At 41.8% G+C, this 18,850-nt stretch overlaps 1 protein-coding gene across 1 annotated transcript in view; it reads right to left on the reverse strand.

The window, feature by feature from the left end:
* Positions 1-309: 309 nt before the first annotated feature.
* The window catches only part of T265_05775 (hypothetical protein), a gene marked incomplete at both ends in the record, with an annotated part of 60,257 nt that continues 41,716 nt past the window's right edge, over positions 310-18,850 (reverse strand). The window contains 5 exons of the mRNA XM_009170855.1: positions 310-1,533; positions 8,206-8,328; positions 10,011-10,177; positions 13,100-13,161; positions 14,433-14,525. Of these exons, the coding sequence (XP_009169119.1) occupies positions 1,336-1,533; positions 8,206-8,328; positions 10,011-10,177; positions 13,100-13,161; positions 14,433-14,525 (643 nt within the window). The remainder of the gene's footprint in view (positions 1,534-8,205; positions 8,329-10,010; positions 10,178-13,099; positions 13,162-14,432; positions 14,526-18,850) is intronic.

The raw sequence follows: 18,850 nt of genomic DNA on the forward strand, positions 1-18,850 counted from the left end.
CTATCCGGAGTTCTTCAAAATTGTTCTTTTATACACATTGGAGAATTGGCAAGGAGATAAAGGATACCAGATTGTCCGATGGTTCTGCTGTTCACAATAATTTGAAACGTTTTATGAGGGCAGTAGGAGCTATTCTCAGTAAGGGTTGGCAGACGCGTTATATAAAGAGACTAGAGAAAGGTTGGCAGGACAGTAAGTCCAATTTTGGTGTAACAATCTCGCAATTAGCTTTCATAACACTGAAACACAGGAAATCAGTTCAACATGAAAAGAACTGACAGTGACAAAACGAGACAAAATTAGGATATATTCTATCACATTTGTAACATGTATTCAAAGGAGTTAGTTGCAATGAATGGTAACTTTTGTTGCGTAGATATCACGTGGTTTTGTATAGTACATTTTACTATTTTTCGTTCTTGACGCGGCGACAAATGATCAACCTTCGATAACTGTCGGGATATTTCATGTTATCACATGTCTGAAGAAAGTGTAGGATGGGAGAAGAGTAACAGTGTCCGCAAATTGAGCTCACGGTTATGTAGGAATACTCCGTGTCAGCTGAAATCATACAGAAAGGACCACTATTCACCAAAAAACTTGTGGAACCAGTTCAAAGTAGACAGGTTTTGCACACAAAATATCATTTCATCGTTGGTACAGACGTACACCGAGGTGCAATCTGACACTGGGTTGGTTTATATATATTCTCAGGAGAAGAGAAGGAAAGAAAAAATGCTGGGATGAAACAGCTGTGACTCATGTAATTAACACGTAACCTCTTAGGTCATGGCGATTTGTCCAACGGTTTCACACATAAGCGCTTCAGGTGAAGTTGATGAAGGATTATTGACAGCCTGCTATCAGTGGATGAAAAACACTGTATTATACATTATTTTACAGCGCGTTCATTATCACATTCGAGCGCGGCAGGGTTTCACAATCTATTATCATACTCTTTGTGTTTCGGTTACATCACCAACCCGCATCCAAACGTGAAAGGATGCTATCACCTGTGGAATCAGTAATTAAAATGTGAATAAGGGACGATAGGTAGAGCCAGCCACCTACCCCCTAAAAAAACCGAAATTACTGCCTACGGCTCGAGGGTTTTACGGGTTGAGAAACGCTGGTTTATGGCGCTCATCTAGAGTTCCCCATAACTGCTTCAGTTCCGGTTAAATGTCATAAGTCATCTCAGTTTAGGTCTAAGTAACATGGCCAACATTGCACAAAATCAGCAAATCCCTGAAAAAAATTTCAAAATGTAAATATTGAGGGATGTCAAGAAGAGAGGGAGAGAAACGCTGGAAAGTGAAAGTGGGTGTGAACGTGTCAGTCCAGACTGGAGTTGGATAAAAAAGGACAGGCACGATGCAGTAAATCCTTGTAAATTTTTGAGTTGAGAAATCGCAAGTAGGAATCTCGATGCATTAGGGTGTAGACTTGCATTTGGGCCTCGTCAAAAGTATGCGGGGTGGGTTCAATCATATTGGCGTTGATGATTTCACGCACACGGGAATCAAGACTAACCTGAAAGAAATTCGGAATAGATCACACATAGCATACATAATGAACGGTGAAAATTAACGCAGACAATTTCGCTAAATATGAGTCGAAGGGGAGTGTCAGCTGTTTGCTTGTCTTCTGAAGCACAGTCCAGCATATCACTACCTAGCCGTCACGTTGTAAAAATCAGAAAATCTCTGGCTGCTTAAGCTGAATAATATAATGCTTCTAATGTGGGTCAGTGAATATATAAACTAGACTTCAGTTGATTCCAGAAACTTTAACCAGCAACCAATGTTTTCACCACAAATTCATTCGTAACGAACTAAAGGCTTCCACTAGAAGACAAACCAGACAAGTAAGAGAATGATGCTTAAGAAGCAGCGGAAAACTTATCAGGTTACCCGTGAAAAATTTGCGTACAGTGCTTATATTCCTGTCAAATGATATACAGAGAAAATTCCAGGGCCACTTCGCAGAAATTCTGCTGAATGCCTGAGTGATGGTTCATGAACACTTTTGTTTGCTTTGAATTTTTGGGCGTATTTTGCTTGGGGCTATAACTGTTTTCAGCGTTTTGGAACGGATGAGATAGCATGATTTGTAGATTATCAGAAGCGCTGAAACAAATAAAGCTGGCCGGCCAGTTCACAGCTTTCGCACAGAGTAACGCAAGCCCACCGCTGACCGGGTAGAAGTTCTAAAGTGCAGCAGTAAAATATTTCCACCACTGTCATTTGGGGCTGCAAGGGGTAATATGAGCTGTCTCGATATCTGGTTTAATGCAACAGAGGCTAAATGCAACTCCATGGATGTGGAACAGTTCGGATTCAGATAGACACCTGAATGGAACCAAAAAAGGGACCTATTTCCCAGATAATTGCCACCCTAGGCGAACAGGTCAAATTAATCTGTTCACTTAGCGGTAAACGCTCACAAGCCACCGATACTCCCGTACATTTCCTGGCTAAAGTCTTGTTTGCTATCATAGAGAAGTACAGGTAAGGCTGGCCAGATCCACCAAGCAGTCCAGACATAAAACAGGCTGGTGTTTCGTTTAGAGGTGACATCTTGCAACTAAATTTGTATTCCCTAATCTGAATCACAACCAGCCATCAACTTATTATTAGTTACCTAGAAATAAAGGCGAGGACTTAAAGACTTAAAGACGAAACATTTGTCGGGATATCAGATGAACAATTATTCAATTTAGAATTCATTCAAAAATTTACAGGGTTTCTAGTGTGACACCGCTTCACCTCAGAAGGACGCCAAGTTACGGCATACCCACGTCATATAGGATAAGCATTCCACTGTAAATGGAGTTGAGGAGGATTGTTTAGCATGGATAAGCAAGTAATATTAGTCCGGTGGCGACACCCCCAATAGGTCTGTGAAGGATAAATTGCAGCATAACTATTTCATCCACGATATTTCTAATTTCAGCAAATCAATTCACAGTGATTTTCTTCAGCATGGAATGAAACACAGTAAAGCAGGTTCATATTTTGGTCCCACGTTACTCGAGGAAAAGGGGTTTAATTAGGTAAATGCGGAGAACGAGGCGGAAAGCAGCATTGCACGACCTCAGGCGACCATCAAATTACATGTGTTCAACTACTACTTATTCTAGTGTTCCGGGAAACGCGTTAACACACTTTAGAGTGATCCGCATGACACCCCAAGTAACTGCTTTCAGCCCCATTCCACGGTGTCCATCAACCCAATTCTGGCATTTTGTAGAGCTGATATCTCGCTGGTCTTAAATGGCTGAAATCATGTCTGCAAACTGGGTAAACCAAAATCTTATTTGATATAACAAAAGATTTCTTCCTGTAAAGTAGGACGTGTATGGCAACGTGGTGAAATATTGGTAGCTCGGGTGAGTTTATTGGTTGTTGATCGTTCGCTTGTGCTCCGTCGAATCCTCAGTAACAGAAATTCCGGTTTCAAGGAACGGATTCTTGCAGGTGATCCGGTGTTGCAGATAAATACAATTACCTGATGTAGAGAACACTTCAAAATGCGTGGTACTCCTTTATTAAAATATTGGTAGCTCGGGTGAGTTTATTGGTTGTTGATCGTTCGCTTGTGCTCCGTCGAATCCTCAGTAACAGAAATTCCGGTTTCAAGGAACGGATTCTTGCAGGTGATCCGGTGTTGCAGATAAATACAATTACCTGATGTAGAGAACACTTCAAAATGCGTGGTACCTCCTTTATTAAAACTAAATTAATATACGCGGGTCCCCTCCGAGTTCTTATTGAAATTCATTTCAATACTCTATTATTAATTACAGGGATGGGACTCTAACTGTAACTTTAAACGCTCTTGTTCCAATATATTTATTTTCTTTTCAGTTCGCGAACGGTGTATATTTGAGCCTCCTTTGTAGAATCAAATGGATTCGCTGTTACCAAGTACAAAGATATGCGCATAGTTGAAGCAAGCATGCAAAGAACTTTGAAACACTTTCTCCCCTTTTAATTGGTCATGCAGGCTGTCGGGAGGTAACTTTCTACAGTTTAAGATTTTACGTACACTGGAATGTAAACAAAGGTGCGATATCGTCATTCGTTCTGGTCGGTATGGTACGTCATTTCCGAATCTATCAACGATATCCCAAGTCGTCAGACAACTTTCACGAGCCAAAATCATCTCAGACGGTTGGTGGACGAAACGACCTAAAAAATTGCCTTGTCAAATTGTCGGTTGCGTCGACTCTAACCAAGGGACATCTCACCTGTTGCTTTTCCGAGATGCTCCCGCTTTTTCTTCACTCAAGCGATTTTCATGCTGCTGCATATCCTTCCCAAAGCTACGAAAGCGCAAAAATGTACGCGTTTACACTACATTAGTTTCATTGAGATTTGAGTAACTTCAATTCCGTCCTGAGAGACGATGATAAAAAATTCGCTAATGTCAACACTTTGGGGTTGGAAAATTTGCGTTCTGTTGTGTTTGAAATTAAATATGCAAGCTAATTAGCGTAAATTGCTTCAAATTAAGAGCACATGCATCAAATAATCTGAGACGTGTTGGTTTTTGCAAACAATCAGCCAGAAATCACATTGCAGATTTAGCCACTTCTCCTCGCACATCTGGCACCAGCGGGTTTTTAAATTTTTTGTGGTTCCGAAAAATTTTGTTCGTTGCTCCTACTATGTGTATGTCTACCAACTGCTATCTGCAAGCTTGTGAACCGATATATATTGTTCGTATGGTTATGGTGCGATTATCTTGTTCTCATTGTCAATGAGGCATAAATACCACTAATTTGACATTTTTCCAGTGTGCAAGCATGCGTCTACTAAGATGGGTACAAAACGGTGGTTGCTTTCTATCATTACAAACTGTACTTATTCCGATCGATTTCCATCCTTTAACTTTAAAAAAGGTTGCTTTTCACGTATTCTGCAATCAACCGCCTGATTGAAATTATTTGGCGTTTTGGTTAATTTCACCAGCATATACATAGTAGTGCTATTAGTAGTCTGATTTCACTTGTCAAAAAAAACGAAATGAAACTCGAAGATAGTTTTGCAAATTCTGACAGATTTAGTTTTTACTTTGATGGTTATCGGCTACCCACCTGAGGTTATATCTTTGTAAGTTCCAATCTGTCTTGCTTACCACTGTCGACACCGGAAACGGATATGCCAAGATAATATGCTGGCGAAGCACCGGACCCCTACGTGAACACAGCGCTTTCGTTTTCAGTGGTGTTGGTCTGAGACTTGCAGATCGTCCCGTCTTTAGGAGAAGTTTAGATTGTGAGTTTTCAACTTGTGCCTGCTTGGGTTATAAAACGTTGAGTCAGAAATCACAACAGGTTTGCTTTCAGGTGACGTCGACTTTGAATCTGATGTATCACAGTCTCATTGCCGAGATAAAATCCCACATTCTGGCGTAAATATGCCAACTACTAATAACACTATTAAATCCCACCTAGGATGAATATGCAACTAGTCCCCAAAATTGAATTACAGAGTTCTGGGTTTTGTGGTTCAGAACAATCCAAAATATAAATACAAAGTTTTAAAATAAAACATCAAAAACTGACTGTAAGAATAGCTTCATTGTTGAGATTTTGCTCTCATAATCATTCCTCCTTTCCAAGTAAGTCTTAGGCCATTGCTTTGGCGAAAATGTCACCATTTCTGTTCTTCCTAGCATTTAGACTGTTTCTAGATACGCTCCAGTAATATTAGGTTTCAAGCCTGATGCCACAAAATGCGAATGAGTTGAGAGTTCCGGTATTTGCACGTAACGAGGAGTTGATTCAGTCCACCTTATAAATGTTCTTTGCATGAAGGATAAGTACTGCGAATAGTTAAAACACCCAGACACAGTCATTTCCCGTATGTTTGCATATGGCTTTTTAGCTAACCAGCTACCCATCGATCGATGCAACGTGGACTATTCTTGCAACGACATTATCAAATTATGCGATGTACGATAAAATAAAAAAACTCGATTCTGCGTAAGGTCTACATCGGTTTTTGACGTTTGCACTTTGTAAAATCGGTGAATGGTTGATGACTCTATAGATCAAACTGTCAACATCTCAACAAGTGGCTAGAATTAGTCTGAAGCGAAGTATATTTTTTAGCCTCCACCAAAATGCTAGGCTGATTCACAACTTTCATCATGTTTCCATGAATAGGTAGCGAAGTGCAATAATCTGTGAGTATTTCACTGTCTCGCAACACACGTCTAGTTTTACTTTTCCACAATACCAGAAGAAACGGTACGACCACTGACCGTATCACTCTTGCCCGGGTAATCTGCTAATGAGGCATCTTATTCATTGTTTTGCCCGTACGCTTGGTTGGCATTTATTGGTCAGTATCAGTTACAACAACTCAATTAGCATAAATACTTGTGCGTTTGGGCTTCAAACCAAAAGGGCAAAAGATGCCAAACGTCTGTGACTTTATTATCAGTCCACTGATTTATCGTTTGCGACGCATCACATACATTTCGTGCGGGCCTATCTATTACCGGTCTATCTATGGACGACAAAACAATCTACGGCCCCACCCGCAAGAGGATGTTCCCAGACGAGTTTATCGTTGGGGATTTGTTATGAAAAAAATTACCAGGTCTTACACTATTGGCATAAGTGGCACTTCTCGCATATTATTTTCAAGCGATTCTTCACATACATGAGCAAGCCATGTAATCTACAATGCAGTGAACACTCCACATATGAGACGTAATAATTACAGCACTTTAAACTTTTTTTCCTGTCTGTCTAAGGCAGAACTTTCCTGTCATTCGAACTTCTACAACAACCCTTGTCACCGATTTAACCTTCTGCGGAGCTGACGGTTGTAAAGGAAGACATGTTGTCGCTTTAATTCATCATAATAGAAGGCCGTCATCAGCCTGACTGGTAAAATGAATGAGCCTGCTGTTCGTTTTTCTGTTTACTTTTGCATCATGTACACACTATCAGCTAAGCTGAGCAACCTGTTCCAAACTTTCTTATGTCATTTTGTTCATTTCGGCCAGTTCATGCCTGATTTACATCCCCATATGATGTAGTTATATTGGTTGTTTAAATTTGTGCATCACTATCGGTTAGGTGTTATATGAACACAGGCAATTTGTTGTCACTTAATAAATATCATATACACTTCTATTGCTACCGGTTCGCCATTCATGTAGAGGATGGTGTGGGTTGCGATGAAGAGTCGGTTTACTTGTTGCAGTTACCCAAGCAATCCGGTCCTATTAATAAAATGCTTTGGCAATAAGTAGGCTGATGATACGTTGGTCGTCGATCTGCAAAACTGAGTGAGATCGAGTTTGGAGATCATGAAAGATGTCAGGTTGACCTTGACCGGATATGTGGCTAGTCATGATAAAACTACATGGTTTGACCTATGAACTATACATGGACCTCTAGGAAACATGAGACATGCGTTGCGTTGACTACTGGTAATGCGACTTTTTCTCACCACCAGCTGTTACATTATCCAGCTGGGGAAAATCCACTCCAGATACAACTAATAGGTTCGATTCGCAAGCAATAGTAATAACGTATATCACTTTACCCACACAGTACCTAAAACACGCCGTGTAGTTCGGTATTTAAATGAACCATCTTTTGCTTGTGGACCACATGATCCATTGAAACTTTCCAGAAGTAGTCTGCCGAACTAGGTGCTTAATGCAGTTGATTCACTCTATTCTACTGAGGACCAAAGCATGTGCCATATCAGTCCGGAATTTAAACGGCTGCTCTTGTTTGGTCCACGTTTTCTTAAAGTGGCATCACTATACTGGTTCCGCAAAGTGCGTAAAATGATAGAACACAATTTGTTACAACAATCAGAAAAAAGTTAATGTATGGTCATTTTTCGCCCAACTCCGCTATATTTCAGTCAAAAGTTTGAGCCGAAGGCTTTAGCTGAGGACCCTAATATCGTCTTGCCTAGGTGCGTGCACCAGTACAGTATTCCAGCCTGTGTACAACGGCAAACGTCACAACCAAAATTATTGTCATACCACATCAGCCGTAGCGAGGTGTCATCAGCCGGGTTGCCTCACTTGCTGCATGCAGTGAGGGGAGTAAGGGAAAACACGTCACTGCCGTCGTCTCCTTTCCTACACTTTCAGGTTTTCCCTCTTCTACCCCACCACATTCCTAGGGGTTTTCTGTCCACAGGTCCCAGCACTAAGACTAACCGCGTTGTTCGCTTTGCGCTCATCTGCAGATTCTGTGCGTCCGACTTCAGTGACAATCACAGACTGTTGTAAAGCCGCACCGACTGCCTTAGCAGCAGAAACTGCTTGAATAAATAGCGCCCACTAACAAACCACACTTGAATACAAATAGACCACGCTTCAGTCAGTTACTGGTGGCGAGAGTCGATCAATACCTGGTGATCCTTCCGTTATATCTGCATGAACTCGACCATGTACTTGTCCGCTGCTACTTTTTATTGAGCTTTCCAAATGTGCGCAAAATTCGCACAACTTGCCTGGCCATTTAGAAGCTATTTGATTCAGAATTCAAACAAACCTGTCAAAACCAACTCTTCCAACCCACATCGGATCGTCTGATGTTGGATATTAAGGGCCGGTGGAAATAGATATCCAGGAGGCATTGCTAAAAACCGGGACTTCTCCCTGGGGTACCGCCCATGGGAATCCATGATAGGACCATGGATTCCCCTGATCGAAACTACAACCCAACATGGCGCATCATTCCAACGCTAGGTGAAACTGAGTGTCTGTGCAGGCCGAAATGTTTAGTGGATCCGAAAGATCGGAAAACGAAAGATACGTTGATACGTTTGGCTGGTTCTCAGAGACTTCTCGTTGGCTAAAAAATAAAGGACGAAAATACCACTCTGATATCCAGATACGGAGAACGTGTGGCCCGCTGGACACTGTGGTACGAACAAAAATTCATTTGCCCACCTGCTACCTCAAGTTCGGACTGCTGGCATTTGCCAAGAAGGTGGACTCCGAATATGAAGCCCCCTTCATTCTCAGAGGAGTACGAGTGTGCATCTTTACTCAAACTTCAACGTTCGATAACAGCGCTGATTTTCAAAAAGGGTACTCGCAGCGAATGTAATGTAATAAGGTTGCGAACACTGGACAGTCTCCCAAACCTGTGTTCAAATGATTGCGGCCTTTGGTGTTCAAAGAACTCAAACAGCGAAGGATGACGTAGGCTTTTAAGTAGATTCCTTTTGAGCATACAATGTTTTACTATTGCAGATAGTAAGTTGTTAGACATGCTTCTGCAATTTGAGCAGAAATTTAAGATGAACTTTGGATTTTAAAACTAGTTCACGTATTTCATTATACAAAGCAATTATCACAGATTAGGAACACCTCATTGGCTTCAATATACTTTGTACCATAATGCAGTCAGGAGGGATACGGATAACTGATTCCTTAACATACGTTCCCCTTCATGTTTCACTTAGTATATTTGTCAAAAGGGTTCAAATTCATATCATTTACAGCCACAATTCCCATACAATAAATGATGACCTTTATCGGTGAGGTCACTGTATCAGAAGATCACTGGACAGGTGAAAATGTGTGACGTATCCCTGATCAGTGGAAGACAGATAACTAACAGACTAACATTAAATGCTCCTTTTACGAAGGCACGATTTAATATCCCTTCATGAGCTGGCTGAGGGCTGGCGTCTTAAAAAATGTGTACGCAAGTTTTCTTGTCAACACACGACTTTAGAAATATTTCAACTCACTAAAAGAAACCAGAAATTGTAGAACCTCAATGAACTTGTCTCTATGCTTGAGATACAACTCTACCTTGCGATCAAAAACCACTGACACAGCTTTTGTGATTATGCGAATGTCCACGTTTAGATAGGGTGTTGTTTTAGGCAGAAAATGAATATCAAAAATGATGAAACCAAACGTTTGAGGGTTAAACAAGGGTAACGTTCCATGCAAATGCAAGTTATTCTACCATAATTGGGCGATATAATGTGAATTTAGCTCACCTCCCTTGGTGACAGAATCGATATAAAATCTTCGTAGATCATTCGCGCCTTTTCTTCAACCAGTTCCGGATTACTTTCCTGTTTTAACTCTTCGCAAGCAAGCCAGAACATGATGTTTTCCTCGCTATATTCGGATCGTAGGAATTCTCGGAACACTTTGCGTCCAGCTGAAGGTTTTGAATAAAAGTAGGCAATAAGTAATTTGCTGCTGGTATGCATAACATAATCCTTACACTGATGGACAATCGATCCGATTAATTTCCTTAAAAGCTGCTAACTGCATAAGTGAATATTGGCAATCTGTTGTTGGCTAGATTGTAGATTTCAACTCGGCATCTTTTAATTAGCAATAATCAAAACTACATGAATCGGTAGAACTTTGGGAAAAGCTTATTGCTAAACATTAGTTTTGCATTACTTTTGTATTTGTTAAAGTGGATACCTTTTGGAGAAGCGTTTGCATGAATTTACTTGATTTGTTCGCAACCTAGGTTGAAAATTCTGTCTCGCTGTGATCGCACTGTAATGTTTTTGAGTCTCAAAGTTGGCAGCTGCTGGTCTTCGCTGAACTTCACACATTGTTGTTAAACATGTCCTGAGTAGCATTCTTACACTTATAAGTTTTTGTTTAGCGTTCGTGGTAGGTTGATATTCAAAAGAAAACTGGCCAACGCCTTCAATATTCCATTGTTTTTATGGGTTAGATCTGGTAGTGAAGGAAGCGAGTCTTGCGGATAATTGGCAACTTGAATATCTTTAGGAAAAATCCGAACACCGGACTCTGGTACTTACTATTCCAGGATAATGTATAGCTTGTTTTGCGTTGAAATTCTAGGGGGAATAGCAGCTCACTCTGAATGGCTGCGTTAAACGCACAGACTATATATGGTTGAGTTTGATGAGCACTTAGGTTGAAAACGAGGAGAGGCTCAAAAATAAAAGTTAATTCGTACTATAATAAGTATGATGCGTTAAATGTTGTTTGCTATGGTTCCAGCGAGAGCTATTCTCATTTTTGCCCTACGGAATCAATATGTAGATGCGTTTGTCGTTTTTTTCTTCTGCACCCACAGGAAGATACATCCATCTTGGCGGAAAACTTCACATTCATCTATTGAATCAACTGCAGTAAAACAAACTGCTTGGCAAAAGAATCAAACAAACATGTTACTGATTAGCAGGATGTATAACCTAGAGGCAAATGCATTTGGTTCGTTCGCCATTCATGGATTAATCCGGCATTTCTTCGTCTCTCACTGAATAACATGCCGACTTCTGTTCTCCTGACGTTCGTATTCGTGGTAGCTGTTTACCTCCGATCACGCAAAGGATTACCTTTTGACGACTATACTGACATATTAGTCCCAGAAATAGAAACAGTTGTTACAGTGTGTGACCGATTTTACGTTGATACGCACACCTTAATGACAAAAAGCATGAGCAATCAGATAAGTTGTGTCTCACGAATAACCGTTTCATTCCACAGAATGTCGCCAATACTCCTCTGCGGAGACAGAGGCTGTCATATTTTACGCATCCCATCCAAGTTAACTCCAAATCTCATGGAGCTTTGCCTGACTTGAAATGAGTACTCTTTGGAAACGAGAAAGTAAACTCTGCGCAGGGCAAACGTTCCGTTGTAAAAATGGTCATCAGAGGATAATAGACAGCCTGTAATGTTGCTTTCATAAGCGGTAAATATCCACCACATTATACTACCGTAAATTCAACTGTACGGCCAGAGAGTTTTCGACAGTGCTCTACAATAATTTAGCCCATGAGAAATGAACCAAATCTGGAAAGTTTCCCATCTATTCATTTATCCGCAGTTATGCACACGTAGGAGGGGAAGAAAAATTGATCCTGAGTCCTATCTCTTTTGATAACATCTTCGCTTTTTAATAGCTGCCTCACCTGTTCCGCAGTAAACGTACCGTCCACAATCTAGAACAACGTGCTGAGTTTACAAAGGTTGTCCTCAAACTGAAATGTTTCAAGGCAATGGCCAGCTTCAAATCTGGACAGGGCACACAAATAATACGCGTATTCATTTATGGATTTCGTCACGTAAAGTGAAGCCAACCATTGTTAGAACATCAGGCTGAAAGGTAATCCTTATACTTGCCACTTGGCATCCATCATCAGGTGAATCATAAATAGTATGAAAATTAAACAAACTGTTGAATGCATGCTGAAATCTGTTCCAGTCAACTATCGGCGGTTTGTCACAATTTCGCAATATAAACATGGCTGAAGTATGGTTTAAAGCCTCAGATAATCTCAATTTTTCTTGTTCATTTTTCTCCTCAGGACCGATTTTGGACCAATAGGCCCTTCAAGAAAATAGTCAAACTGCTCTTAAATGGCTGACTCCAGGGAACCTGGGTATATAAACCACGCAACAGGACCCTTAAGTGCGACTAACGCAACTGAAACCTTGGTCTGAATTTTGGCGCCACGACATAACCTGCGGTAGTAGCGATCGGCCTGACTGACTTCACAGGATGATTTACAAACACGAGATTTCATAAACATGCAACGTAAATACCTGCGCGTTGGCAATATAGTGAAATGTTGATAGCTCGTGTGGATTAATTGCTGGTAAATCGGATGGCTATCGATCCGTTCGCTATGCTTCGCAATTTGCTTGCTGACGTTTCGTTACCAATTGTGGGGAAATCAGTGTGCCGTTGGATGGTTATTGGTTTTTCGAGGAATACGGCTAATTACATCGACGGTATTATTTAATAGGCACACAATCTCTGGAGGAGGGCTATTTTTGGTTACGTCCCAACTAATTAAGGTTGATTTTGATGACCTTTTAGACGGCAAACCAAACTAGGTCCAAGGGACTTGTTCTCCGCGGTGGTTTCCAAAAAACGTTGCATACAACAGCGCCTGAAATTGACGCATCCCCTCGGATAACGTATTTTCCAGTTGCCTGAACAAGGCATTGCCACAAGGTTCAAGGTAGTATATTCCGTGAATACAGTAAAGGAATTCTGACTTGACCCGACGACCGACGCAAGTGCTCGCAAACAATTTGTGTGGAATTTGAAAACCTTATCAAGTAGTACCACTGAACTTACCAGGACACTGCATCAGAAGATCAAACGATTCGCCCCAGCTTTTAATTTCATCATAAGGTAACCTGAATTCGGGACAACAGACAGAAAACACAGTACTGGCAAACATTCTTGTTTGAAAACTGGAGACCGTCATTTCGTATATATAAATATTGAATAATTAGGCCTTGAAAAGCAAATTTAGCCTGGCGTCTACCAAAAGATGCCGTCAGCTGCTAAGAAGTTCATAAAGACATGGATGCTGGTCCATATTTGATCTCATCAGATAAGCATACAAATGATTTTTATATGACCTTTCTTTGGCATTTTTGTGATTATGCATCCACTGGAATGCTGAGCAAGCAATGGGTTCAATTTAGTTGTCATTATTGATCTATCCCCTTGACTCGGCTTCTGGATGCAATCATGTGCGGTTAAAATTTACTGTTAATTGGAAGTCGGACACACTGCTGCAACATCCATCAACGAATTCTAGTCGAATAAATAACCTGCCGAAGTGCATTTCTCAAGAATGCTTGTGTTCTGTCCAGCGGTTATCATCTGGTGTTTCCTTACATCAAAACCGTGTGAGGCAAGAGGCAAGCAATTTTTAATACCAAAAAGAAGCGCATCTGAAATCTCATGAGTTTACGTATAATCACACGGTCCCTGCCCAACGAGGAGATATAACAGATAGCCAAGAATCACGCTCTAGTGTGAATTCACCGAAATAATTGCGCAGGGAAAGGACGAGAAATGTTCAGCCTGGACTAATCAGAACATGAATTAATGGAAGGATCCTCCATATCATTTACTACAGGAATTTCTGTAAAGATCTAACCAAACATTGTATGGAAAGTCTCTATGAACGTCTTGCACTACCTTGAGTACACTGATATCTCTCTTACAGTCGTGCTCGTTTTACATGTATTGTGGAAACGAGATGGTACAAAACGAACTTATTCTACAGAACTATTGTTACCTCTTCCTTTTTCAGATATCTCTGACTACAGACTCATGGGTCGTACATGTCCAGATTTTGGGATCCCATCTAGGCTTGGGCAACCTGGCAGTATCCCAGCCCTTCGTTGCCATGGCAGCTAGGAACCGAAAGGGTGCTACAACTGAACGATCTGATTCTTCTGGGTCTTTCTAATCCCCAACAGATTTGAGTTCTTTCACTCAATTCTCACCTCTACTGAGATGTTTGGTGCCCAAGCACTCATTTTTTTTAACCTGTAGAACTGAAAAAAATCAACTGAGCATTAAAAATATGTTTACCTAACACAAACATTTTGGTAAGAAGAAAATCAAAGTTCCGGCACTCGAATACAGGTGTGTACTCAGAGCAACTTACTTCTCCTCCATACTTTGTTCATCCAGTCGGGACTGTGGATCCAAGGAGGAGGAAGGCCTTTTGGAATCTTGAAGACTCGCACGCACACGCATACTATAAAGTGGAGGAAACTAGATCTGGTGGAACCCGACCTTGAAATGAACTCTTTATTCGTACGCACAGCAAATCGTCCGAACTAAAAATACCACTTGATATGGGTGCGACTCTCATTTGTGTGCCAACTGCGTGGCAAGATCGGGTTTATGCGAGACTGCCATTTCTTACACCATGGAGTGTTTATCAAAGAAAAAGGGGTCGTGGATTTCAGTAGTAAAAAAGGTAAAACTCATTTGAACTTACTACGACATGCTATACTGATGCTAAGGTTAACTAATCTAATGAAGGTAAGTAAATAAAAACAACACTCTTTAGGTATTCAAGGGTGAAGATAACCTGTTTGGATTTTAGGAAGTCATCTTTCGTTCATTACAAACTGATAGGCCACTTAAAATGGCTATTGAAAGTGCTAAACTTTTTGGACCGTTTTCTGATAGTAATTGACGTAATCAGTTTTCTGCTAGGCGAACGGAGGAAACTGAGGTGAGGTATGGCATGAAATTAATCAGCAAGCAAGATTTTCGCCCACTCAGTAAGTACAACTTAATTACCGGCTGGTAAGTAGAAGTTCCACTGATAGGCAGAGATAAATGCAGTTGACGGTTGACAGATGCGGCTCGTTCTATGCTGCTATCCGAATCGTTGCGAGGAAGAAAAACTATGATAAACCGGATACGTCAGAGTTACTAATGCGTAAAATTCCGCATTGGTGCACAACGATCCACGAACTTCGGTAGTTGACGTATGGAAAAACCGGGTATCTCGTTTGTATGCCATTGGTTACTGCATTTTCAAGAGCTTAGACTGTTGCTTTGAGTTCCCTGAGTTTGTGGTCATATGCTTCACTAAATGGCAGTAAATGCCTGACTAATTTATGAGAGAACACACAGATGGGAAATTTCTAAGCTTTCAATAATTTCAGTGCGTCCATAATGAAGAAACGGGAAGCATTTAAGTACAGATTTGATGATCAAACCACAGGAAACTGGGTTTACGTTGTAACCCAACTCACGTTAAAGAATCATTTCCAGTCATCGAGATCATCACTGATGTAACATTTCAATAGGCTCCAAATAAATACCAAGTGAAACAGCTACCCATTGATATAGTAACAACAATGTAAAATAGTATTCATTAAACCTAAGAGACTTGTGCCTCGGGCCTGACCTATTGAACCATGCATGTTGACGCTGGAGGGTTGACGATAGCAAATTTAGACCTGTTGCTGGGTGAAAAAGTAATCGCAAAGGGATGGGACCCTATTACCACCGCACTATTAACTACCGGTTGGACAATTCAGTCCTTGAGTGATGATCGCCTTGGAGTACCCTTTTTGATTAGGATCACGCCGTTGTTGAGTGCAGATTTTCCCTGACAAAGTGAATATCTGATGTGATTCAATGTTTCGGCATGTTTTTTGCACCTCAGAGTACAGTCTTACCTCAATATTTTCCATCATCTTATGCTTTCTTTGGAACTTCAGATTGAAGAACTTGAGTTCGCTGATCGGTTCACTTTGGCAGCTGATCGTACTCTAACAAATGAAGTTACTATGCGAGCAGCATTCACCAACTTTTGTCCGATTCTGGAGACTTAGGTACCTACAAGTGTTTGGTCGTTGGTGTCTAGCATAGCAAAACTTACTTGTCTGCGGCGGATGCAGAAGGGAGTGGTGTGTAAGCGAATACTTGATAGTGAATCCGATTCCTCGGAGCGGAAGATTAAATCTGTCATGGCGAGTTGGATAGGATATGTGTTACGTAGGCGCAATCACCGTTTACCGATGAGAGTGTTATTTTCCGTCCCAAGTGACTGTTGGCGAAAGGTTCGCGGCGGAAAGTCTGTGATATGTCAGAGTGAAATGAAACAGCCTACTGCCAAACCTAACACTCTGTGATCTTCACACGTTCCTGGCTGGAGCCCACGTGATTCTGTTTGGAAGTGGTTGGGTAGCTTGAAGAACATGCCAGCAACCGAGTTCGGTGGAATGCACGCCGTCTTCGCCTGAGCGAACTGCCTGTTGTTCGCTAGGCTTATGCCGGGTGGGCTTCGCAGAGAACGCTGAGTCAGTCGAGCTGATGACACCCTGTTTCGACACAACGCACAAGCTTTTATAAACATATAGGCACCTTGTTCTTGTACGCTTTTTTAAAGTTCCTTCACGTCAAGCCCCTAAACCTTCTGTTGCAATAAGCTGTTGTCCCCGCTCCAGTGCCTCACCAACAAGAAACACCACAACTTTATTGCGAGCAGTCGAGTGAAAAACGTCCAAGAGGCATCGCGATATTTAAAGTGCACGTCTGATTCTGAATCTGATCGGATTTGGGTGAACGGTCGTCATCGTCGGTCATTGCTCTTTCTTATGGCCCGGATGCTTGACGGCTTCCCCGATAAAATTTTGGCGGGGCTTGAGGATCTCAGTAGGTTTCGCATTTTCTGTGATTAGTTCCAGGCATCTGCTTTTCCTGACACCGTCTTTTGGCCGTTCAAGGCGTGGTTGTCGGCGCGGATCAAGTTGAAAGGGGTTCCACCTGTTTTCTAACTTGATCTGTACGGAGTCTCGTTGCAGTAGTGAGTTCGACGTGGACGGTATGAATGAAGCAGTGGCTGTTGGGGGTGCCCTTGAACGGTCGAAATTTTCATGCAACGGGTTGAGTTCTAATGACCGTACTTCCTCTTTTGGGACCGGGTACTCAGTCGGACGCAGCTGATTGAAATGCTGTTCTCATGTCAATGGACCGACCCTGACACCACAAATCACTTGGCCGATCCTCCAGAGGACGAATACAACAGTGCACTTTCGTTGTGCAGGACGATAGTCTCTTGCTAGGACACAGTTTCCAGACCAGAATTTTTGTTTCTCTCCCGTTGGTGTTGATGTGCATGAGCTATCTATCGGTAATATTGAGAGATGCCAGCACACAATCCACTCTATAACCAAAGGTTAAGCTCAAAAGGAGCAAGGTGGACAACATCACGATTAAGATGACCCGCTATCTTCACCTCTCAGTCAAATTTATCAAGCAAATGAACCTCCTGGTGCATTTCTGACAGTGTTTGTTGCCGGTTTGTATTTCAGTGATCCAATCTTCCCGCAGGTGCGATGGAAAACATTCGTAATATCGGGAGCCGTATTGAGCCGCAAATGAAGTGTGCCTCTGTTTGCTCTGATCGTAACATATTCTGACGAGCATCAACTTGGTTATCCTAAGTGGTATGTACGGTGTTAAGCCGGGGTTCTGACTACTACCGTTTGCTTCATGATCTCCAGATTTAGCTAGGTGCTTGACTAGATCCCCGTGACCGGCAAGGGCTTTCCCTGTGTCCACGTCAACTCCACAGTGAATAACTGTGTCTTATAGCGGCACAATCACACGCGATTCTATTCGCCGCATGGCTGGCATGCCGACTTGGGCTTTGCTCCATCTGAATTTGCTAACCTGGGAGGTTGCCTCGAATTTGTCTCGGTAACACTGGATGCAGGGTTGGATAGTGGCCGTGTCCTGCTTGAGATTCAAGAGTCCCTGACACTCGTGATAAATGACCTGCTGCAATATTTCATAAGATTGTTCAATCTTGTTCAACTACCTTGTTCCGAAATCATTTTCTGAATGTGACTGGAGGCCACACATAATAATGAGACACTTGAACTGATCTTCCGTCGTGGTAGGTAACTTGATTTGTTCACATTCAGGATTCGCTCTAGCGGCAAAAGGGATGTAGCCTTCCAAATCCTTTTTTACTGGTCTCATACACTGATAGTGAATACGACATAAGGGCGGAAGCCTACTCAAAACTGTTGAGAGTTGCTTTACGGTTTACTCAAAGCTGAGATCTCGAGTGTTCTTTGGGAAAATGGAGTTGGAATAACGGGTGTGTTCCGGCGTATCGTGTTTCCTGAGCAGTAACCGCATCCACCAATCATCAACTTTGTGGTTCAGTTCAACGGTAAAAATATCATCGTAACGTTTGAACCACAAGTCGCATATTGCACCAGCAAGAGGCTCGTAATGGAACTAGGTGATGTAGTCGACAGAATTTGCATCTGGGGCGGAATTTGGTGGGTGGGTTGCCACCAATCAAAGTTGTCCAGCTTCGAAGTGATTTTGATGTTGCAGAAGAATTTTCTTCGACGCCTCGTCATTTGCGCAGATTAGGGAGTCGTCAGTGTGTTGTAGGTAATTGTTGACCCCGCTGCAGTCCATGAGTGACGAAGAAAGACTTTCCAGCAAGGGGCACGAGAGCTTTATCGCGAACAAGCGAGTGCGAAAATTACAAGGGGTATGGCGATATGTAAAGTTCAATTTTGACCCTGAATCCTG

The sequence above is a fragment of the Opisthorchis viverrini genome (genome assembly GCF_000715545.1).
Source record: "Opisthorchis viverrini unplaced genomic scaffold opera_v5_106, whole genome shotgun sequence".
In the NCBI taxonomy this organism is placed as follows: Eukaryota; Metazoa; Platyhelminthes; class Trematoda; order Opisthorchiida; family Opisthorchiidae; genus Opisthorchis; species Opisthorchis viverrini.